The 23,387-nt window shown below is 52.4% G+C and overlaps 1 protein-coding gene across 2 annotated transcripts in view; it reads left to right on the top strand.

Annotated features, from left to right (window-relative positions):
- Window positions 1-22,718, top strand: part of pcbp4 (poly(rC) binding protein 4) — a 50,636-nt gene extending 27,918 nt beyond the window's left edge. For both annotated transcript variants that reach the window (XM_067978076.1, XM_067978075.1), the window contains exons 6-13: window positions 249-380; window positions 1,242-1,370; window positions 2,418-2,492; window positions 6,100-6,141; window positions 7,998-8,073; window positions 9,312-9,364; window positions 17,419-17,588; window positions 19,767-22,718. In XM_067978076.1, the coding sequence (XP_067834177.1) occupies window positions 249-380; window positions 1,242-1,370; window positions 2,418-2,492; window positions 6,100-6,141; window positions 7,998-8,073; window positions 9,312-9,364; window positions 17,419-17,588; window positions 19,767-20,079 (990 nt within the window). In that variant the 3' untranslated portion in view covers window positions 20,080-22,718. The remainder of the gene's footprint in view (window positions 1-248; window positions 381-1,241; window positions 1,371-2,417; window positions 2,493-6,099; window positions 6,142-7,997; window positions 8,074-9,311; window positions 9,365-17,418; window positions 17,589-19,766) is intronic.
- The last annotated feature ends 669 nt before the right edge of the window (window positions 22,719-23,387 follow it).

Raw genomic sequence — 23,387 nt, 5'->3', positions numbered from 1 at the left:
TTAAACTACCAAGCTTTTGGTCACCTCTTGGAATAGCTCCTCCTTTGTCTCGGCATTTTTCCTTCCAGCTCCATGAAGCACCTCGTGATGTTTTTATACATTAATTAAGTGTAAGTTTTTTTTCTTCTTTCCTCCCTTTCCTTTCCTCCGTGCCTTCCTCCCTTTTTTTCCCCCCTTTCTTCAGTGGCTCAGAGCCATTGTTGATGACACGGTACAGTGTGACGGTCCTGTCTGTCCTTTGGTTCCAGGACCTCAGTACGTCGAGCATGAGTGATGCTGCGAGGAGCAAGCCTCCTGTTACACTACGCCTGGTAATCCCTGCCAGTCAGTGTGGCTCGCTGATAGGGAAAGGAGGGTCGAAGATCAAGGAGATCCGAGAGGTGAGTTATTTGGCGAGGAGTTCAGTCACCGACTGCAGGGAGGTCTGGGATGGATTGGGGGGGGGGGGGGGGTGCAGCTGTGGGGGCTCTTAGCCATAGCTTTCAACAGTCAAAGCAACTATAGTGAAATGGCATTAGTAATGCTAGTCCACTGCACAGTAACTAATGCAATGGCCAACCATAACCAGGTATCGAACAGACCTGTCTCCATGGGATTGGGCACCACCTGCATCAGCACAATGCTGCATACTCCCGCTCGCAGGTTGCTGGGGAAAGGGGCCAGGTAATTTCAACTCCTTCCCCACCAGGTGGTGTCCGTTCTCCACTCGGCAGGGCTGAGATCAGGAACTCTGTATATCAGGGAACAATGAGTGCAAAGCAGCACGATGTAGGAGCATCAAACCAGGCTCCTGCTGGTCCCTACCATTTAATGACTCATCGATCAATAAAAATAATTCTGTTCTGTGATACTGGGAAAGTGGAGGGTTTGACCCCGGGGCCCGTCCCCCAGTCGGGGCACGAGCTCTCTTCCCCCCCCGGGTCCCGTCCCCCAGTCGAGGCACGAGCTCTCGCGCCCCCCCCCTCCGGGTTCCGTCCCCCAGTCGAGGCATGAGCTCTCGCGCCCCCCCGTCCCGTCCCCCAGTCGAGGCACAAGCTCTCGGCCCCTGGTCCCGTCCCCCGGGTCCCGCCCCCCGGTCGAGGCGCGAGCTCTCACCCCCCCCCCCCCCCGGGTCCCGTCCCCCAGTCGGGGGCACAATACAAGATTTCCCGAACCAGATGATGTGATTGGTTGGTATTCATGTTGAGCTGTTTAAACCAATAAAAGCAGCTCCATTTTCTTATATTTTGCATTTCCTGCAGTCCACTGGAGCTCAGGTGCAGGTAGCTGGAGACTTGCTGCCAAACTCGACTGAGCGTGCAGTCACCATCTCTGGGACCCAGGACGCCATCATCCAGTGCATCAGGCAGATCTGTGCAGTCATTCTGGAGGTAAGAGCATGTCTTTGGATTGTGAGAGATCAACGCTAGTTCAAAACCGTCCTTCTGGCTGGAGACTGGAGTTGGCAGAAAACGGGAAAACAAAGAGCAGTTAACAGTAGCTGCAGCTCTGATTGGACAGTGAGGGTCACCCGGGGGCAGTCTTCATGGAGGTGTGGAGAGCCGAGTGCCTTGTGTTTGGAGATGACAAATTTTGTGGGATAGGAAGCCTTGAGGAATGAGATACAGTTCTGAGATTTGTACCTGCCCTATGGGATAGTGTAGAGGGAGGTATACTCTGCATCTAACCCGCATCGGAGTGTTTGTTGGGGCAATGTAGGAGGAAAGGCTGGATGAGGGAAGGAGGCAAGGATGGGGGAGGGAGGGAAGGGAGGAGGCAAGGATGGATGGATGAGGGAGGGGAGGAGGGATGGATGGATGAGGGAGGGACGGCTGGGGGAGGGGAGGAGGGACGCAGTTTTGAGCTGCTGGGAAAGAATGTGATAGAGTAGGAGACGATGCGACGAGGGAGTTCAGGTGGGATTCTATTTCACCTTGGGGTGAATGAGAGGAAAATTCAGAACATGGTGTGAGTAACAGAGAGAGAGAAGGTTATGATGAAATGAGAGGGGTTGGAGGCCAGAGGTAGGAAAGGAGCCTCCTCAAATGAGCTGCTTTTGCATTCGGTGCAGAGCCTCGCCGGACGTGGGAAGAATACTTGAGCTGTTGTCTTTCTAGAGAGTTCCTTGCTAAGATAAAGCAGGTCTTTGGGACAAAATCAGCTTCAGCAACAGGAGCCTGAATCTCCTGAGCTCTGCTTGTACTAGACATGGCTGAAGCAGTTCAGTGCTGCAGGACGCAAGCCTCCCTCGCTTTTCAGTGCAGGAAGGAGCCGGCCTCTACCGGCTGCCCCTGTCTGGAAGGTCAAAGTATGGGGAGTCACCTAGGCCTGAGGCCTGCACCTCGTCACTCTGAAGCCCCATTGTGCAGGTCACCGATTTCTCTCTCCACTGAGTTCAGTGTTCTGGTACTAATCGTTGTGTTTCTTGTCTTGTGCAGTCTCCGCCCAAAGGCGCCACCATTCCCTACCGTCCCAGCCTCGGGCCTGGACCTGTTGTGTTCTCTGGCGGGCAGGTAAGCACGATTGGCACAGGGTTATTCTCCAGCTGTGAGGTGTTCATTCACATTCTTAATGTATGAGCCTATTGGGATCCACTCGAAGGGGTCCTGGCACTGCTCTGGGGAATTGGTGGACCCTGCACTCCAGTCGTACATCGAGACCTCTGCTGCATCCAGACCCCCTTTGAGAGGAAACCATCAGCGCTGCCAGGGACAGAGGAGAGTCTAAGATGCCATGAGGTAAATAGGTCATAGATACAGGCTACTGCGGCACCAAACTCAGCCAGGCGGTGGTGGTGGGTGGATATGGCTGTGGCACCTTGCCGATGCACCGGTGGGCTGGCTCTGCTGCAATTTGGCGATTGGGCACAGTGAGGCAGGTCAATTGAGGTGGGATCTGGGCAGATGACATCATCCCGCCCGTTCCATCTCTCGATCCATCACCCTGACTCCTCACTGAGGCTGATTGGAGTGACCGATGGTCCTGGCTCTCGGACCGATTGGAGTGACCGATGGTCCTGGCTCTCGGACCGATTGGAGTGACCGATGGTCCTGGCTCTCGGACCGATTGGAGTGACCGATGGTCCTGGCTCTCGGACCGATTGGAGTGACCGATGGTCCTGGCTCTCGGACCGATTGGAGTGACCGATGGTCCTGGCTCTCGGACCGATTGGAGTGACCGATGGTCCTGGCTCTCGGACCGATTGGAGTGACCGATGGTCCTGGCTCTCGGACCGATTGGAGTGACCGATGGTCCTGGCTCTCGGACCGATTGGAGTGACCGATGGTCCTGGCTCTCGGACCGATTGGAGTGACCGATGGTCCTGGCTCTCGGACCGATTGGAGTGACCGATGGTCCTGGCTCTCGGACCGATTGGAGTGACCGATGGTCCTGGCTCTCGGACCGATTGGAGTGACCGATGGTCCTGGCTCTCGGACCGATTGGAGTGACCGATGGTCCTGGCTCTCGGACCGATTGGAGTGACCGATGGTCCTGGCTCTCGGACCGATTGGAGTGACCGATGGTCCTGGCTCTCGGACCGATTGGAGTGACCGATGGTCCTGGCTCTCGGACCGATTGGAGTGACCGATGGTCCTGGCTCTCGGACCGATTGGAGTGACCGATGGTCCTGGCTCTCGGACCGATTGGAGTGACCGATGGTCCTGGCTCTCGGACCGATTGGAGTGACCGATGGTCCTGGCTCTCGGACCGATTGGAGTGACCGATGGTCCTGGCTCTCGGACCGATTGGAGTGACCGATGGTCCTGGCTCTCGGACCGATTGGAGTGACCGATGGTCCTGGCTCTCGGACCGATTGGAGTGACCGATGGTCCTGGCTCTCGGACCGATTGGAGTGACCGATGGTCCTGGCTCTCGGACCGATTGGAGTGACCGATGGTCCTGGCTCTCGGACCGATTGGAGTGACCGATGGTCCTGGCTCTCGGACCGATTGGAGTGACCGATGGTCCTGGCTCTCGGACCGATTGGAGTGACCGATGGTCCTGGCTCTCGGACCGATTGGAGTGACCGATGGTCCTGGCTCTCGGACCGATTGGAGTGACCGATGGTCCTGGCTCTCGGACCGATTGGAGTGACCGATGGTCCTGGCTCTCGGACCGATTGGAGTGACCGATGGTCCTGGCTCTCGGACCGATTGGAGTGACCGATGGTCCTGGCTCTCGGACCGATTGGAGTGACCGATGGTCCTGGCTCTCGGACCGATTGGAGTGACCGATGGTCCTGGCTCTCCAGCCTGGGACTTGACCAGGAAACTTCCATTTTTGACGGGGGAGGGATTTTTTTTGCACTTGGGGGATGAAAGTGCTTGTGTGATGATCCCTGTCCATTACTTTAGTAGAGGTGTGAACATTTTAAATAACCGGGTTAAAGCACAGGCTTTAATTTTCAATTATTAATCTGCACGGTTGAAGAATCAAATTCAGCCAGCACCAAGGTGAATGGGTGGCCCTGGATCGAACCTCAGCCCCTTGCCCCCACACGCACAGCACCAAGCCCGCTGGCCTGCGCCGATACTCCCTTTAGTCTTCAGAGAATAAAGGTGCCACCGAATGCTCAGTGGCCGAATATCGAGCCTTGGTTCGTGGGATATCATCTCTCTGAGCCCTCTGTATGCTGCTCCGAGTGAAAGCAGGGCCCAGGCAGCCTATGCCAGCAGGTGCGGTGGGTGGGCTTGGATGTAATTGTTTGTCAGCAGTCTGTGTATCGTGCCACTTCACTCCTGTTGAGAGTCTTTTATTGATGTGTTTTTTCCTCGACTTTTGACACATTTTCTTTGAAAATAAACGGGAGCTGGAGAAGTCGGGCCGGTTAGAATGAGGGATTAAGTCAGTTAAGTGCTGACTCGCTAATGGGATTTGCGGCAGCTGCTGCTGCTCTCTCGGATGCTGTTTTTGTTCCGGCTGAATTTTCTATCCTCTGTAAATATAAATTACTTGCCGGGTCCCTGTGCTTGTACTCTCCTGCTTTCTGTAAGAGTCCTGTCACTTTAATGCACTCCCTGACGTAATTCCTCCTCTCTTTCCTCCCCCCCCCCCCCCCCCCCCACCACTACTTACTGAGACCCTCTCTCTAACACGCCCCTAACTCTTAACGCTCACCGATTCGAAGGGCTGTGACTCCCTCACTTGAATGCGGAGCTCGTGGTTACATTCTCCGCCAGACTCTAATCCCAATGGGAAATGCGTGTGAATAAATCCGGTTTCATTGTTTTGGACTCGCACTTATTAACTAATCTTAGTGAACTGGAGGAAAACCTATTGCCCCTTGCCCCTCACCCCACCCCCCACCCTGCCACCTCCAAAATCAAAGCCCATCATTATAACCTGCTACTGTATTATTCACAAACTGTTGCCCAGTTACTAGACAGAGACTTTTTGCACTGTTATTAAAGAAAGAACTTGCATTTCTACAGCGCCCTTCACCACCTCAGGACATCCCAAAGTGCTTTACAGCCAATGAAGTACTTTTGAAGTGTAGTCACTGTTGTAATGTAGGAAACACTGCAGCCAATTTACACACAGCAAGATCCCACAAACAGCAATGTGATAATGACCAGATCATTTGTTTAAGTGATGTTGGTTGAGGGATAAATATTGACCAAGACGCTGGGGAAAACTCACCTGCTCTTTGAACAGTGCCATGGGATCTTTTACATCCACCTGAGAGGGCAGACGGGGCCTCGGTTTAATGCCTCATCTGAAAGGTGGCACCTCCGACAGTGCCGCACTCCCTCAGTATTGCACTGAAGTGTCAGCCTGGATTATATGCTCAAGTCCCTGGAATAGGGCTTGAGCCCACAACCTCCTGACTCAGGTGAGCGTGCGACCACTGAGCCACTGCTGACGTGTGCTATATTGTCTGTGGTTTTGGCTCCACATCTCTTGCCCTTTATTTGTCCCACAGCTGCCCTAGGATCTCTTTTTTTTCTTATGAGGAATAAAAGTCAGCTTTGGCTCAGTTTTTCAGGTAAAGTTTTTAGGGGGTTGGTTGCTAGCGGTGACGACCAACATAAGCTCCTTCATTCTGGCTGGAGGCTGAGCCTCTCCATGTTAGTGAGACGTATGTTCAAACAGAGCCTTATTCTTTAAATTCTCTTTCAGGCTTACACCGTCCAGGGTCAATTTGCAGTCCCTCATCCAGATGTAAGTGAAATTCAAATAATTATTAGCTATACAGAAGACTATGTTTGAAGAAGTCCGGTCACACCGCAGTTGTGGTTGGGAATCTGGCTGACTGTTTCCTCCCGGGCGCAGGGGGCACTGAGGCCAATTGTAGGGCCTCTCACTACACCCATGGCTGAAATCAGATGCCCAGCACAGCAGGGCCCTTTCCCGGATGGTGTATTTACACACTGAGCCATTGGGGTGGGGGTGCTGCAGTGTGCTTTTTAATGACCCCTCTCCCCACCCCCCCAACCAACCTAGTGTCCTTTCCTGGTGATGCTCAGGGGGCTTCCCCTGGTGATGGGCAGACAGACCCTGTTGGCGATCGAGCTGGTACCTGCAGCCGCCAACTCAGTGCCATTTGGAAATGGAACTTGCTGGCTGCTTGGAGAGGCTGGCATGGTGCCCGCTGGTGGTTCCCTGCTCATCAGCTCAGTGGGGCAATGGCCGGTGTGGGGTTACAGGCACCGTCTTGTTAGCTGCTCTCAGCTGGGGAGTCCACCTTTTGGCAGGAACATCAGCTGCATTTCTTGCTCCTGAGCTATCCAGTGACTGTGTGCGTGGAGCTCGGGTGAGGACAGGATTATGGCCTTCCCCCACGGTCGAATAGTCACTGCCAACGGGCCTCTTGAGCTTCTGCCATCCAGAATGAGTCGGCAAACTTAGAAGAGGCAGAGAGAGAGAAATTCAGACAATGCTGCCCATTGAGGAGTGAATGGCCCAGGCCCACACTGCCACTCGTGGCTCATGTCGAATTAAATCACAGCCTTCTTGTACAACTGAGCTCTCGGCCACGTAAAGCCACTTTGTCCAGAGTTTTCATGTTTGAATAAAGATTTCTATTGAGTACATGGAGCGGTGCAGTGAATTGGACAAGAACTGTTTTTACACCGGAGCTGTTCTAATTCGGACTCTGGGAGACTGCTCTCTCTGAACCACGGACAGTCCCCGAGAATGCAAATTACAGCAGCGCCAGCGAACAAACAAGCTGCTGCCAGCCTTAAGGCCTCTGGGGCCTGCGTTGGAATCCAGCCTGGGATAGGAGTCCCCTCTGGCTGTAAGGGTCTCTTGCGAAATGAATCTTGACAGTCTCAGCCCGGCGGCACAATTAAAACGGGCCTCGGTTGGCAAAAGGCTCGGAGAGACCACGGAATGGCTGGTACGGGAGATAGCAAAATGGCCCAAGGAGGAAGTCATCTTCTGCAGCTACAGGCTGAAGGTAGAGTCGAGGGAGCATCTGACAGTGGGAATATCCTTCATCTTAGTGAGCACAAAGCAGCGGTTTAAGATAACTCGGTTAGTGATTTCACAACCAGTTCTGTCCGGTGACACATGCAGCTTCTACTGGAGACTGCTGGATAAGACCGGTTCAAACTGGCTAACTGACCAGACTGGTTTCAATTGGGATTGGTGCAGAGGTTGCAGGGTAGAGTTTCCCAATCTCTGGCATGTCTCCGAGAACCACAGCCGCAATTCCATGCCCACAGGAAAAAAACTGAGATCTGATCCCTGCCCCTGCTACCACCAACTGACGCTACTGGGCGGGCACAGTTGTCCCATCCCCTCTCATCCAGCCCACTCTGCTGGGCGGCGTGGTCACCCACCCCCCTCTCCTCCCCACGGCCCCTCAACTCTGCTGGGAGGCATGGCACTCCCCCTCATTCCCCCACCCACCCCCCCCCCCCCCCCCCCACTCTCTGGGAGGCACGGTGCCAGGTCAAGGATGGGAATGTTTGAGAATGGGACAGAAGGTGGAAAGCCATACACACTGCCATGACTATGTTACTTTCGTTTGCTGAACCTTGGTTGACAAGTTTTTCCATCCTGCTTTACAGTTATCCAAACTTCACCAGCTGGCTGCGCAGCATGCTTCCTTCAACACGTTGAACCAGTCCTCCTCATCGTTTGCTGGTATGTGTTAAACACGGATCGAGAGGGTGAGGCAGTAACTGTCCTGTTCCTGTCCGTGCTGTGTATGACTGCAATAAGAGGGTTTGTGGGCTGCAGAGACCATTAACGAAAGGCTCCCCGTCAGGGGTCAGTAACATGAAAGGTTGAAGTCGCTGGGTTTGGGAGTTTTGATTGATTTACCTTTAGAGCTGGGGAGAAACGTTCCTCATTGATTAAATGGATTTGGGTGAAGTCCATGAGACTGAAGATTGTCTGTGTCCTGCTCTGAACTATCTGTGTCTGGTTGTGTTCCTCCATTCTGTCTCTCGCTGTGTCTCCCTGTTACGTCTCCCCAATGATGTCTGCGGGCGCTGCCTGTCCCCCGCGTGCACCCTCCCTCTCTCTGTGTCCCACTCTCTCCGTCTGTCTCTCCCTCTCTCCGTCTGTCTCTCCCTCTCTCCGTCTGTCTCTCCCTCTCTCCGTCTGTCTCTCCCTCTCTCCGTCTGTCTCTCCCTCTCTCCGTCTGTCTCTCCCTCTCTCCGTCTGTCTCTCCCCTCTCTCCGTCTGTCTCTCCCCTCTCTCCGTCTGTCTCTCCCCTCTCTCCGTCTGTCTCTCCCCTCTCTCCGTCTGTCTCTCCCCTCTCTCCGTCTGTCTCTCCCCTCTCTCCGTCTGTCTCTCCCCTCTCTCCGTCTGTCTCTCCCCTCTCTCCGTCTGTCTCTCCCCTCTCTCCGTCTGTCTCTCCCCTCTCTCCGTCTGTCTCTCCCCTCTCTCCGTCTGTCTCTCCCCTCTCTCCGTCTGTCTCTCCCCTCTCTCCGTCTGTCTCTCCCCTCTCTCCGTCTGTCTCTCCCCTCTCTCCGTCTGTCTCTCCCCTCTCTCCGTCTGTCTCTCCCCTCTCTCCGTCTGTCTCTCCCCTCTCTCCGTCTGTCTCTCCCCTCTCTCCGTCTGTCTCTCCCCTCTCTCCGTCTGTCTCTCCCCTCTCTCCGTCTGTCTCTCCCCTCTCTCCGTCTGTCTCTCCCCTCTCTCCGTCTGTCTCTCCCCTCTCTCCGTCTGTCTCTCCCCTCTCTCCGTCTGTCTCTCCCCTCTCTCCGTCTGTCTCTCCCCTCTCTCCGTCTGTCTCTCCCCTCTCTCCGTCTGTCTCTCCCCTCTCTCCGTCTGTCCCTCCCCTCTCTCCGTCTGTCCCTCCCCTCTCTCCGTCTGTCCCCCCCCCCTCTCTCCGTCTGTCCGCGTTCACTATCTAACTCGTTGCATCTTTCCTGCAGGATTGGACACCAGCGGTCAGACTACATCTCAGGAGCTCCTGATTCCGAATGATGTAAGTAGAATTGGGCTGAGCTGGGCCTCTCTTTTGCTGGTGAGCACTGGGCTGTAATATGAATGGTGAACCGACAACTAATGTGATCCTTTCACACTCCAGTTGGAGTTTGTTCTCACAGTGTGAGCTTGTGCAGCCTGCGATTGTTGGACTGGTGTTTCCTTGGCTGTGTTCTGGGGCAGCCGAGTCTGATCTGATAACTTGATTGTCAAACTACATAAGCAGACTGTTTCTTAAAATGCATATTATTAATGTGGTGATGGCACTGAGCTGGGATGGCAGACAATGGGTGTAAGTGCGACCGATGGGATTGCAGGAATCTTAAGTGGATGGGGGAGAATGGACAGATTTGAAAGTCGATAAATGCCGTGTGACACACACTGGAATCGTAAACTGAATCACCATCAGCTTAAAGTAGAAAACCCAACAGTGCAGTTGAGAACCCAGTGCTGGAAGGAGGCTTACTGACTGCGAGTCTGGTGTAGTCAACTCCTCAGGGCCAAAGAAAGACTTGTATTTATACAGCACCTTTCACCACCTCAGGACATCCCAAAGCACTTCACTTAAGTACTTTTGAAGTGTAGTCACTGTTGTAATGTAGGAAACGCAGCAGCCAAATTGTGCACAGCAAGATCCCACAAACAGCAATGTGATAATGACCGGGTAATCTGTTTCAGGTGTTGGTTGAGGGATAAATATTGGACAGGACACGGGGAGAACTCCCCTGCTCTTCAAATAATGCCATGAGATCTTTTACATCCACCCGAGAGGGCAGACAGGGCCTCGGATTAACATCTCATCCGAAAGATGGTACCTCCGACAGTGCAGCACTCCCTCAGTACTGCACTGCAAGTGTAGCCTGGATTTTATGCACAAGTCTCTGGAGTGGGACTTGAGCCCACGACCTTCTGACTCGGAGGCAAGAGTGCTGCCCACTGAGCCACGGCTGACACCTAAAGGATGGTATCGACCTGGAGAGGAGGAGACCCAGAGGATCTCTGGTTATACGGACACATCGCTAACGTGCCCAGCCTCTCAACTCCCAAGGAAGGGGAAGGAGCTGGGCAGGACGGTTGTAGGCTGGGGGGGGGGTTAAGGGGACCTGGGGGGTGGGGGTAAATGTGAAAAGGTGGACTGGGAAGAATGACACTGTACAGATCACAGGCATTAAAGCAGGGAGAGAACAGTGTAAAGTGGCACCCACTCCTGAAGAGCCAGTTAACAACCAGGGTCAAGAGGAGGAAGCGACCCGAGCCTGGACTAGTCTTGATTCAATGAAAGTGGCGCATTGACTTGTTTCGATGTGATTTATGTTCTCGTGTTTGGTAAAGTTTTTTGCTCCCCTCCGTTCCCGAAGGCGCTGGGGTGCGGCTCCCACGGGCGCTGGGGTGCGGGCCCCGCGTCGCGGGCGCCGTGTCGCGCTGGGGTGCGGGCCCCGCGTCGCGGGCGCCGTGTCTCGGTTCCACTGGGTGCCGACCGCAATCAGTACCTCACCAAAGTGCCCTTTACTCACTTGAGTGTTGGCTGGGTATTCGACCATCTTATCTTCACAGCTGAGCTAGATCCTGTCTTCTCTTGATGTCCGCACACAGGCACTGTCCAGCAGAGGTCACTGAGTTCATTCTGTACGCTGTGCCATTCTGGGCATTTGAAACTGGAGAGAAAACAAAAGGCTTGCTCCAGATCCCCCCCGTGGAGCCGGCACCTGTTTAAAGTGAGGCGAGTCAGCAGTGACGTGTCTCCATCTGTTAATGGTGGATCAGTGACGGTGTGAAGCTTTGATTGGCAAATCGCCCTCCATGAACCTGTGCTCACACTTAATCTTGATGATTGGCCTGCATAAGTGAGGCAGTTCTCAGGGTCTTCTGCCCTGACTGAGGGAATGCAGCTTGTGTCTGCACAGAAACCTGCCCAGTCCCCTACCCGAGAATTGAGGGCAGGCGAGTTGGTGATTGTGGACCCTGGGGTGGTGACCTCTGATCTTTTCGAACGACCCCGCTGGGATGTCGGGGTGACCTTGCTGCAGTACCATTCCTACCATCCACAGCAGCACCTCTGGTCACATTGCTCCAAAATTGAAGCAATACTCCCAAAAGCTGCAGTCTCCTTCTCCCCCTTCCCTTAACAGTCCAGTGGTGCAAGGAATTTGTGACCTCGCACTCCGTAATGTGGCGAAGGGAATGTGGGTTTACACCGGTCAATACACATACGGTAACTGAACCTCACACAGTAACCAGGGCGACTGTACCTCACACGATACATGAAGTGACTAACTATTAATGGAGTAACTGTACCGCGCACTATATATACAGGGGGCAACTGTACCTTTCTTATTCCTGGCGTCGCTGGCAAGGCCAGCATTTATTATCCACCCCTAATTGCCCTTGAGAAGGTGGTGGTGAGCCGCCGCCTTCAACCGCTGCAGTCCATGTGGTGAAGGTTCTCCCACAGTGCTGTTAGGTAGGGAGTTCCAGGATTTTGACCCAGCAACAATGAAGGAACGGCGATATATTTCCAAGTCAGGATGGTGTATGACTTGGAGGGAAACGTGCAGGTGGTGTTGTTCCCATGTGCCTGCTGCCCTTGTCCTTCTAGGCGGTAGAGGTCACAGGTTTGGGAGGTGCTGTCAAAGAAGCCATGGCGAGTTGCTGCAGTGCATCCTGTGGATGGTACACACTGCAGCCACAGTGCGCCGGTGGTGGAGGGAGTGAATGTTTAGGGTGGTGGATGGGGTGCCAATCAAGCGGGCTGCTTTGTCCTGGATGGTGTCGAGCTTCTTGAGTGTTGTTGGAGCTGCACTCATCCAGGCAAGTGGAGAGTATTCCATCACACTCCTGACTTGTGCCTTGTAGATGGTGGAAAGGCTTTCGGGAGTCAGGAGGTGAGTCACTCGCTGCAGAATACCCAGCCTCTGACCTGCTCTTGTAGCCACCGTATTTATATGGCTGGTCCAGTTAAGTTTCTGGTCAATGGTGATTCCCCCAGGTGAAAATTGGCTGGATGGCGAGGGATTTGGTGAGGATAATGCCTTTAAATGTCAAGGGGAGGTGGTTAGACTCTCTTGTTGGAGACAGTCATTGCCTGGCACTTGACTGGTGTGAATGTTACTTGCCACTTATCAGCCGAAGCCTGGATGTTGTCCAGGTCTTGCTGCATGTGGGCACGGACTGCTTCGTTATCTGAGGGGTTGCGAATGGGACTGAACACTGTGCAATCATTGGAGAACATCCCCACTTCTGACCTTGTAATGGAGGGAAGGTCATTGATGAAGCAGCTGAAGATGGTTGGGCCTAGGACACTGCCCTGAGGAACTCCTGCAGTAATGTCCTGGGGCTGAGATGATTGGCCTCCAACAACCACTACCATCTTCCTTTGTGCTAGGTATGACTCCAGCCACTGGAGAGTTCTCCCCGATTCCCATTGACTTCAATTTTGCTGGGGCTCCTTGATGCCACACTCGGTCAAATGCTGCCTTGATGTCAAGGGCAGTCACTCACTTCACCTCTGGAATTCAGCTCTTTTGTCCATGTTTGGACCAAGGCTGTAATGAGGTCTGGAGCCGAGTGGTCCTGGCGGAACCGAAACTGAGCATCGGTGAGCAGGTCACCACCACCTTCTCAAGGGCAATTAGGGATGGGCAATAAATGCTGGCCTCGCCAGCGATGCCCCCATCCCATGAACGAATTTTAAAAAAAGGTTATTGGTGAGCAAGTGCCGCTTGATAGCATTGTCAACGACACCTTCCATCACTTTGCTGATGATTGAGAGTAGACTGATGGGGTGAAAATTGGCCGGATTGGATTTGTCCTGTTTTTTGTGGACAGGACTTACCTGGGCAATTTTCCACATTGTCGGGTAGATGCCAGTGTTGTAGCTGTACTAGAACAGTTTGGCTAGAGGCGTGGCTTGTTCTGGAGCACAAGTCTTCAGCACTACAGCCGGGATGTTGTTGGGGCCCATAGCCTTTGCTGTATCCAGTGCACTCAGCCGTTTCTTGATATCACATGGAGTGAATCGAATTGGCCGAAGACCGGCTTCTGTGATGGTGGGGATATTGGGAGGAGGCCGAGATGGATCATCCACTCGACACTTCTGGCTGAAGATGGTTGCAAACGCTTCAGCCTTGTCTTTTGCACTCACGTGCTGGACTCTGCCATCATTGATGGGGATGTTCACGGAGCCTTCTCCCCGTGTTAGTCGTTTAATTGTCCACCACCATTCATTACTGGATGTGGCAGGACTGCAGAGCTTTGATCTGATCCGTTGGTTGTGGGATCGCTTATCTCTGTCTACAGCATGTTGCATGTTTATCATTCATGTTGTCCTGTGTTGTAGCTTCACCAGGTTGTCACCTCATTTTTAGGAATGCCTGGCATGCTCTTCCACAGTCCTCATTGAACCAGGGTTGATCCCCTGGCGTGTTGGTAATGGTAGATTGAGGGATATGCCAGGCCATGAGGTTACAGATTGTGCTGGAATACAATTCTGCTGCTGCTGATGGCCCCACAGCGCCTCATGGATGCCCAGTTTTGAGCTGCTGGATCTGTTCTGGATCTATCCTATTTAGCACGGTGGTAGTGCCACACAATATGATGGACAGTGTCTCCAGTGTGAAGACGGGACTTCCTCTTTGTAGGACTGTGCGGTGGTCACTCCTACCAATATTGTCATGGACAAATGCATCTGCGATAGGTAGCTTGGTGAGGATGAGGTCAAGTAGGTTTTTCCCTCGTGTTGGTTCATTCACCACTTGCCGCAGGCCCAGTCTGGCAGCTATGTCCTTCAGGACTCGGCCAGCTCAGTCAGTAGTGGTACTACCGAGCCACTCTTGGTGATGGACATTGAAGTCCCCCACCCAGAGTACATTCTGTGCCCTTGCTACCCTCAGTGCTTCCTCCAAGTGTTGCTCAACATGGAGGAGGACTGATTCATTAGCTGAGGGAGGACGGTAGGTGGTAATCAGCAGGAGGTTTCCTTGCCCATGTTTGACCTGATGCCATGAGATTTCATGGTGTCCAGAGTCAATGTTGAGGACTCCCAGGGCCACTCCCTCCTGACTGTATATCACTGTACCGCCACCTCTGGTGGGTCTGTCCTGCCGGTGGGACAGGACATTCCCAGGGATGGTGATGGAAGAGTCTGGGACGTTGGCTGAAAGGTATGATTCTGTGGCTGTTGCTTGACTAGTCTGTGGGACAGCTCTCCCAATACAAGTCCCCAAATGTTAGTGAGGAGGACTTTGCAGGGTCAACTGGGCTTGGTTTGCCTGTGTTGTGTCCGGTGCCTGGTGGTCCGTCCGGTTTTATTCTTATATCTTTTTGTAGCGAGATTGTACAACTGAGTGGCTTGCTCGGCCATTTCAGAGGGCAATTAAGAATCAGCCACGTTGCTGTGGGTCTGGAGTCACGTAGGCCAGACCGGGTAAGGACGGCAGGTTTCCTTCCCTAAAGGACATTAGTGAACCAGATGGGTTTTTACGACAATCCGGTAGTTTCGTGGGCATCATTACTGATACTAGCTTTTTATTCCAGATTTTATTTAATTAATAATTTAAATTCCTCAGCTGCTGTGGCGGGATTTGAACTGAATCCGGTTTATTAGTCCAGGTCTCTGGATTACTAGTCCAGTAACATAACCACTTATGCTACCGTGCCCTTAACTATAGTATACGTCACACTATCTATACATCTGGCGACTGTACCAATGGAGTGACTGACCCTCCAGAGGGTGCGTGCCTCACTGTTAGCTGTTGAGCGGTCCCGTTTGGACTGACTGTGTATGTGGTGCGGCCTGCGCCATGTCCCTGTGAATCACCGTGAGACACCCCCTGATCCGTTGCTCCCATCCTACTGAAGGACAGTTCTCGATGTGCTGCACCAGGCAGAAATCGAGCTGAAATTCTGGGCATGCGGTGAATGTGAGGCAGAGGCCGGGTCACGGCCCCTGCGAGGACCATGCTTATAAATAGTCAGTCGGCAGTGCCACACAATGCTCTCTTCAAAACCAGGCAGTGTCGAGTGACAAAGGCAGAATGGAATGCCTTCCAGACAATGCATGCCATCCGCCTTTTGAAATTCAGAACAAGAATGAAGAGCTATCTGTTTCACAAAACAGATGCCAGGCCAGTGCTGGAGACGGTATAACTGTGCTGGAGGTCATGGTGCTGCTGTGTGAGGCAGGCTGGCCATAGCCAGGGTGTAGAATCTAGCTTTAAAAACTACAGGGACATTCACACCATCTTGCACGACCTCGGAACGCCCCAAAGTGCAAGTGTAGTCACTGTTATAATGGAGACGGGCACTGCATAATCCCACAAACAGCAGTGAGATAATCTGTTTGTGATGTTGGTTGAGGGATAAATGTTGGCCAGGACACCGGGGGAGAAGTCACCCGCTCTTTGAAATAATACCATGGGATCTTTCACGTCCACCTCAGAGGGCAGATGGAGCCTTAGTTTTACACCTTACCTGAAAGAAGGCACTTCTGACAGTGCAGCACTTCCTCAGTACTGCACTGGAGTGTCAGCCTGGATTAAGTGCTGAAGTCTCTGGAGTGGGACTTGAACCCACAACCTTCTGACTCGGGCAGGAGTGCTCCCACTGAGCCACGGCTGACAGCTGTGGGATTTGCCCTTTGGGAATTTAAGTATCTCAATTCTGGGGGGGGTTGATGATAAATCAGGTGAATGTAGGAACCCCATCACCGGATTGTTCAGGACTTCTCTCCCTCCTTCCAATAACTCCGGTGATTTTGTCGCTCGTTCCCTTGCTTGGCACATTAGGCAGTCGGAAAGTACCGATTGTTGCAGTCGACCTTGCTGTCACCAGACTCCCTCGGCAGAGCTCGACCTACTGGTGTGTCTGGGCCTCCGCTCTATGTGGGGTAATCCCAGGGCCGGGTTTCAATGCTGTTCCTTTGCATTCTCTTGCTGTCCAGTGAGAGAGAGCCTGGGGATGAGGCACGACTCTTGTAATATCCATAAGACCAAGCCCTGTTGAAAGGACAGTCTATCCCATCTTGAGTTGGTATATACAGACTTACCAAGTCTCCACATTCACAGGTGAGATTTTTACCTTCCGCCTGAGGGTCAAGAGTTCATGCCAAAGCAGAGCCTCGCTTGCAAACGTGCAGAGTGGCTTGGAAAATACCTGGGCCACTGTCAAACTCACTGACTTGTGAGGGTGAGAGCTGGTCAGTGCACCACAGAGACCAGGCTCTGTTAGTTCCCGTACTGTCCTAGTTCCAAGATCCAGTGTCGAATGAATACGGAGCAGTCCCAATCCAGACCCTGGTGGATGTGGGCCCATGCCACCAATTGTCGTAAGGAATGGGAAAATGTCATGGGACAGTGTAGAGGGAGCTTTACTCTGTATCTGACCTGTGTTGTACCTGCCCTGGGAGAGTTTGGGACAGTGTAGAGGGAGCTTTACTCTGTATCTGACCCGTGTTGTACCTGCCCTGGGAGTGTTTGGGGCAGTGTAGAGGGAGCTTTACTCTGTATCTGACCCGTGTTGTACCTGCCCTGGGAGTGTTTGGGGCAGTGTAGAGGGAGCTTTACTCTGTATCTGACCCGTGTTGTACCTGCCCTGGGAGTGTTTGGGGCAGTGTAGAGGGAGCTTTACTCTGTATCTGACCCGTGTTGTACCTGCCCTGGGAGTGTTTGGGGCAGTGTAGAGGGAGCTTTACTCTGTATCTGACCTGTGTTGTATCTGCCCTGGGAGTGTTTGGGACAGTGTAGAGGGAGCTTTACTCTGTATCTGACCCGTGTTGTACCTGCCCTGGGAGTGTTTGGGACAGTGTAGAGGGAGCTTTTACTCTGTATCTGACCCATGTTGTACCTGACAACTCAGTGTATGTGAGGTACTGTAAAAGTGTTCCATGCTGTTGATGCTGACAGAGTGTCTGAAATGGAAATTGTCCTGTTCTCCAGCATCCTTTCTCTCTTAAATAAAAAGGATCCTGGCAGGGAACCAATTACTGCCCAGTCGGCCTGTCCTGGATCTACTCAGTTCCCCGGCCCTTTCCTAACCTGTCTTTGTGTTTTCTCCCCACAGTTAATAGGCTGCATTATCGGGAGGCAGGGCAGTAAAATTAATGAAATCCGGCAGATGTCAGGTGCCCAAATCAAGATCGACAATCAGATCGACGGTTCGACCGAGCGACTCGTTACAATCACGGGGGGTCCACTGAACATCAACTTGGCCCAATACCTCATAAACGCCTGGTAAGGAAACCTGGCAGCCTACCCCAGCACGGTCATGAAAGAGGCTGAGCACTGTCGCAGGTAGAGAGACTGGCCTTATGCTGGTAGTGGGTGCTGGGTTACGCTGAGCTGTTTGAGGAGTGAAGAGCACAGTGGGTAGAACCAACCCAACATGGATAAGCACCCAATAAGTCAACATTTTGGGGTTGGGGGGTGGGATCATTTCTTTCAGTATGTGTTCCGCCCTCTCTCGTACCTTGAGGTCAAACAGCACCTGCAACCCAAGGTTGCCAGGGTGCTCTCACTGCCATTCTATTCCCAACCACCAGGAGGCACAGGAGAGCGGTCTGACGTTGAGTCGCCTTCCTCGGTTAGTGTTCTCTCTCTCCATTGGAAGCACTGGCTTCTGCTCACAGACGTCTCACAGCGATCGGGGAGCTCATTTGGGGGGGGGGGCGCGCGGAGGGGAGGTCTCAGTTTTGGGGGGGGGGGGAAGAACGGTGGTGGGGATGGAAATCAGGCGAGTGTGTCAGACACTAGTGTCCTGTCACTCCTCTCACTGATGTTTGGGATACGTCACTGCAACTCCCCAGCTCCTTGGATGGTTTCTTCTCATTTTCTTCCCTCCTCTCTTGTTGAGGTTACAGTTCCACAGGCACTGCCCACCCTCTAGTGACCCACCCAAGTGACCATTCTTCATGCACAAGCCTAGATGGTAAGTGTCAAAGGGCTATTTGACCATCTGATGCATTGCGGCTCAGCCTTATCTGCCCTATCCAGCAAGGTGGGAAGGGGTGGCGGTCACTGGTGAGTGAATAGGAGTGGGAACCTTGGCTGAATTGCCCTCCATTATCACCGGAGTAGCTCCCCACTGGTATAGTGGCTGAGATCAGCTCGGACCAGAGACTCAAGCTGAGAGTTCCCTGGTCAGTGTGGCTCAGGTCCACTTACTAAATGAGGTTTTGGGGAAGGCATTAATGTTTATGGCCAGTTTACAGGTACTGAACATTCAGGGTCTCTGCTTACGGTCCCCACTCTGTTCACTAAACATTTAGTCACCAATCTTCGTAAGTAGGGAATGTTTTGACATTTCTAAGATAAAACGGTCATTGTTGCTACAATTTCTAGTTATCCTGTTCTGTTTGGGCCTCCTCTCCCCTGAACCATGGCCAAGATGGGTAGTCAGGGGAACCTGCCCTGCCACTCTTGAGCCCCATGCTAGGAGACGTGGGACGTCAGGGCAGGGGTTACCTGAGGCACAGTCAAGGCCTCGAGCTTAGTGTAAGAGGAACTGCAGGTCCCAGCACAGAGTGCCAGGGGCTGGGTCCCAGCACTCTTCCTACAGTAGCAATCTCTACTACCAAACCAGCCCTCAGCGTGACGCCTGTCACTTGGTCTTTATCATTGAGGAGCCCAGGTAAAGTAGCTAAGACCCATACCACAGGATGTGAGCACGGTTGGACCAAAGACAAGTTAAATCAAGAAATCTGGTCTTCAAAGGATCTGGAGATTGCAAAGCCCGAGGGAGGTGAGGAGTTCCACAGTTGAGACGTCATGGGAAAGAATCAGATAGAATGGATCAGACTTTATTTCAAGGATGTGTAGCTTAGGAGGGGAAAAAGTGAAGTATTCAGAAGAGCAATAATCAAAGGAGAGTTAAAGGAGACGAGAATGGTTGAGATAGCGACACGGCTATTTGGTTTTGACTTGGCCTCCAAACCAGTAGATCACACGGGTAGTGTACGGGCGGTGCAGGAGATAACGTATTCATCTTCTCAAGTTGAACAGCTCTCTACATATCTGCACCATCCGTGCTCTGGGGTGAGCGATGGGATTTGCTCAGTGGGACTGGTTTTCTGGTCAGCAGCTTCCCCAACGGAGCTTTGACGGGTGTCTGCACCCGTCGAGGAGACGGGACCCCAGTTTGAAGCTGCCGGAGTCTAGCTCCATCATGTGTATCCCTCGTAGCATGGGGATTTTAGGTGGTTGAAGGTTGTCAAGCTGGGACGGTTCCCTTGCATGTATTTAGTGCCTTGTGTGTGTTTTTTTTAATTCAATACAGAAGTATTGAACCTGAGGCATAATGTATCCTTACATTTGTTTTAATATCATCCTTCACTACCCCTCCTTAACTCAATCTTCTTCAATTCCTCTCACCTAATATAACCCTGACCTCTCTCCACCTCTCTTTCTTTACAGTTTAGAGATGGCTAAAACCACCTCCCAGAATGCTTCCATCACGACCCCAGTTGACCTCAACATGACCTTCTCTCAGCCTGCCAACCCTGCCTCTTCCCCACTGGCATCGATGAGCTCCGCCCTCCCAACCTCTCTGCTGAATGCCCCCTATGCCATTCCCATCTCCAGCCTCCTTGGCATGAAAAGCGTTCCCTTCCTGGCACTGTCTGCAGCCAACTCGGGCCCTTCCGGGAGCCTATCAGCTTACACGGCCAAAATCTCCTCATCCAATGGGGTTAAGAAGTCTGAGCGACAGAAGTTCTCACCGTATTGAGAGTGGTGCAGCTGTCCCCCACACCCTGTGTAGAACTAGTGAGGTAACGAGTGACGACAAGGAGTCATTGGGAGTTTCATTCAGATTTGTGAATTTTGTTGTTTAGGAGGTCTGTTTTCATCCAAGTCTGTACCTGCAGATTGACCCTTCCCCTTCGAGTGGCTGAATAGCCTTTACCTGATTCCCTCAGCATTCAAAAAAAGAAAATCAACATTCGATAGCGGACGCCATTGGACAATTTAAATTCCCTATTGGTTAATGGTGATTGAGACGGTGGCTCCCCCTATTGGCTCAGTGGGTGAATGCGTCACACATTGTCTAACTGAGTCACATGGGCCAAGAAGACCTCGAGTTTGAGGCAGTTGGCCTCAGTGCCCCTGGGCTAAGGAGTGGGGTTGGGGGGGGCGGGGGGGGGGGGGGTGGGGGAGAATCAGCCAGGGTTCCCACTCCTGACTGGCGTCAGTGACCCCTGCTGGAAAGAGAGAGAGGCCGGTGAGTATCAGCAGGCTAATCATCCATGATGGGGGTGGGGGGATGTGTGGGGGGGGGGGGCCTTACCTGCCCCCCATGGTAGACTAGCCTGCTGATCCTTGCTCTCTGTGTGAATATTAGACACAGGAGCAGATACTGTAGGGCTGTCAGCTCCTGTGGCACTCCATCCCAGCACGAGTCACTGACTTTGAGAAAGGAAGGGCGGAAAGTGCAAGAATGTTGATTTTTTTTTTAAATAAACAATTTGGAAGTGGGGGAGGGATTTGTTTTTGCTGATGCTGGCTCGCTGTGCATTCTGGGAATCAGGGAAGCCATGTTGAAGTCACTGGGCATTTGGGGGTTTGGCACATTCCGTTAATCAAACTACTTCCTATGTGCTGTACTTCTCCAGATTAATCAAATGTTTAAGGATTTTAGTTACTATAATACCTGATAACTTCAGGGAATATTTCAACTTTGAATAATTACAATGGGAAAAAAAAACCTGTTTAATGTTTGATTTTTTTTTTTTTTGTTTCTTTTCTCCTGCAATAAGAATTCACGAGCATCAAATGACCACACCAGGCTGGTGTAGCATGGGTAAGGGTGTACCTGTAGTGGACACGTCTGGTCCAATCTCAACAACTCACTAAACATTTAGATTTTGAGTGTCGTTTGTCCCCTGCCAGCCCCCTTACAATTAATATCTGGCTCGAAGGTCCAGGCTGAAAATCAAACACCGTTAACAGACTATGCAAAAATTAAATGTATTTTTGTTTTTTTAAAAAAAAAGAAATTCAAATCTTCTGAAATTTTGAACGACTGACTTGACTTCTGCAGCTGAGGCTGATTTTTTTTTTAAAAAAGAGTTGTTTACTCTCGTTGGAACTGGAAACATTTTCTCATTGGTTTAAAGAGAGAATCCCTTTTTCCAGAAGTTCCGTTGTGACTCCCATTTTCCCAATCCCGGGTGGAGCACAGCAGGGACAGGCCTGAAGAAGGAGCAGCCATTTTTTTTTCCCCCCCTCAAGAGCTACGGCTGTAACTGGAATGCAGCACATCACATTCTCACTCACACTCACTCTGTCTCACACTCACACACACACACACACACACACACACACACACTCTCTCTCTCGACTTGACACTGAGCTCCTGCACTGGACATTCCATCCCATTACACAAAGCTTTTTAACACACGCCCGTTCCGTAAACGTCAGGTTCACCAGGCAGGAAAAAGATTGAAGTTTTTTTTTTTCCTTTTTGGTTTTAGAACTGGGTCCCAGACCAATGGGATGCGAGTCTGCTCTACCTGCCGGTTGTGAGGGACCCTGTGTGAAATGAGTTTGGGCACTCTCAACCCAGCTCTTACTGGAAGCAAGTACACCATTAAACTGCCCCTCATTCAGCTCTCACAGGCTCCAAGATGTGTGGGAGATGGATAAAATGTCACATTGGTGCTGTAAGGGACACTCTTCTGATGGTGTGGAGGTGCATTGTGGAACAGGGTTAGAGGGAGCTTTACTCTGTACCTGCCCTCAGTGTTTCCTGACTAATATCTCTCACCTTGACTGGCAGAAAATTCCCCACAATCCAAAAGTGAATTGGAGTAAAAGCCCTCAGGGAATATTGATTTTTGATGCCTTTAGAATATGATCTCCCAGAATTCCAGTTATGGCGCAGCAGAAAGGAAAGCACCCTGATTGGCTGGCGACTCCAGGCCTCTACAGCGGGGGGGGGTAAAGCTTGTTTATAAAGGCGAGGAGGCCTGTGACAAAATCCACATCTCAAACACACATCATTCTCCTCACCAAGGTGGTATTTAGTTGCTTGCATGTGACGTGGGGTAAGTTAGCTGGGGTGGGGGGTGGGCAGCCAGCTCAGCCCCTCGGGACCGAGGAAAGCTTTGTGTAAAGGTACAGGCAGAATCTCCGTGTGAAGACACGGGGTCTGGGCTGACGGCCATCTCTAATAATACAGACCCAGTTCTTTGTTCCCTTTTCCTGCCTCTGTCCTCATCCTCTTGTGTTGGTGATGTTCAAATTCACTCTCCATTTTCCTTTGCAGTTGTTTCTTTTATATTTCCTGTTATGTTTCGTTAAATAAAAGTTTTTTATGCGACACAAATTCCTTTTATAAAATATTAATAAAAGTTTTTTGGCACATTACAGGAGTTCTCTGTGTGGCCCTGTTTTCTTTGGTCCAGTTGTTGAGGTTTCTGCCCACGTGAAAGGGGAGAAAACCTCCAGCCCAGGGTATAGGGTGTTGCTGAATCATCATCAATGCATAACAAGCTGAGGGGGTGGGGGACGGGGAGAGGGGTGGGGGGGGCGGGGGAGAGCGGGAGAGTGGGGGGGGGGAGAGCGGGAGAGTGGGGGGGGGGGGAGAGCGGGAGAGTGGGGGGGGAGAGTGGGGTGATGGGGCAGAGGATGGTGACAGTGGGAGAGTGGTGGGGAGGAAGAGGGAGAAAGAAAGAATGCAAGAGGAGGGAGTGGGTGGTGGAGGAGGGAGGGAGTGGGTGGTGGAGGAGGGAGGGAGTGGGTGGTGGAGGAGGGAGGGAGTGGGTGGTGGAGGAGGGAGGGAGTGGGTGGTGGAGGAGGGAGGGAGTGGGTGGTGGAGGAGGGAGGGAGTGGGTGGTGGAGGAGGGAGGGAGTGGGTGGTGGAGGAGGGAGGGAGTGGGTGGTGGAGGAGGGAGGGAGTGGGTGGTGGAGGAGGGAGGGAGTGGGTGGTGGAGGAGGGAGGGAGTGGGTGGTGGAGGAGGGAGGGAGTGGGTGGTGGAGGAGGGAGGGAGTGGGTGGTGGAGGAGGGAGGGAGTGGGTGGTGGAGGAGGGAGGGAG

This window comes from Heptranchias perlo, unplaced genomic scaffold (genome assembly GCF_035084215.1).
Source record: "Heptranchias perlo isolate sHepPer1 unplaced genomic scaffold, sHepPer1.hap1 HAP1_SCAFFOLD_219, whole genome shotgun sequence".
In the NCBI taxonomy this organism is placed as follows: Eukaryota; Metazoa; Chordata; class Chondrichthyes; order Hexanchiformes; family Hexanchidae; genus Heptranchias; species Heptranchias perlo.
This window is presented reverse-complemented; position numbering and strand designations above follow the sequence as displayed.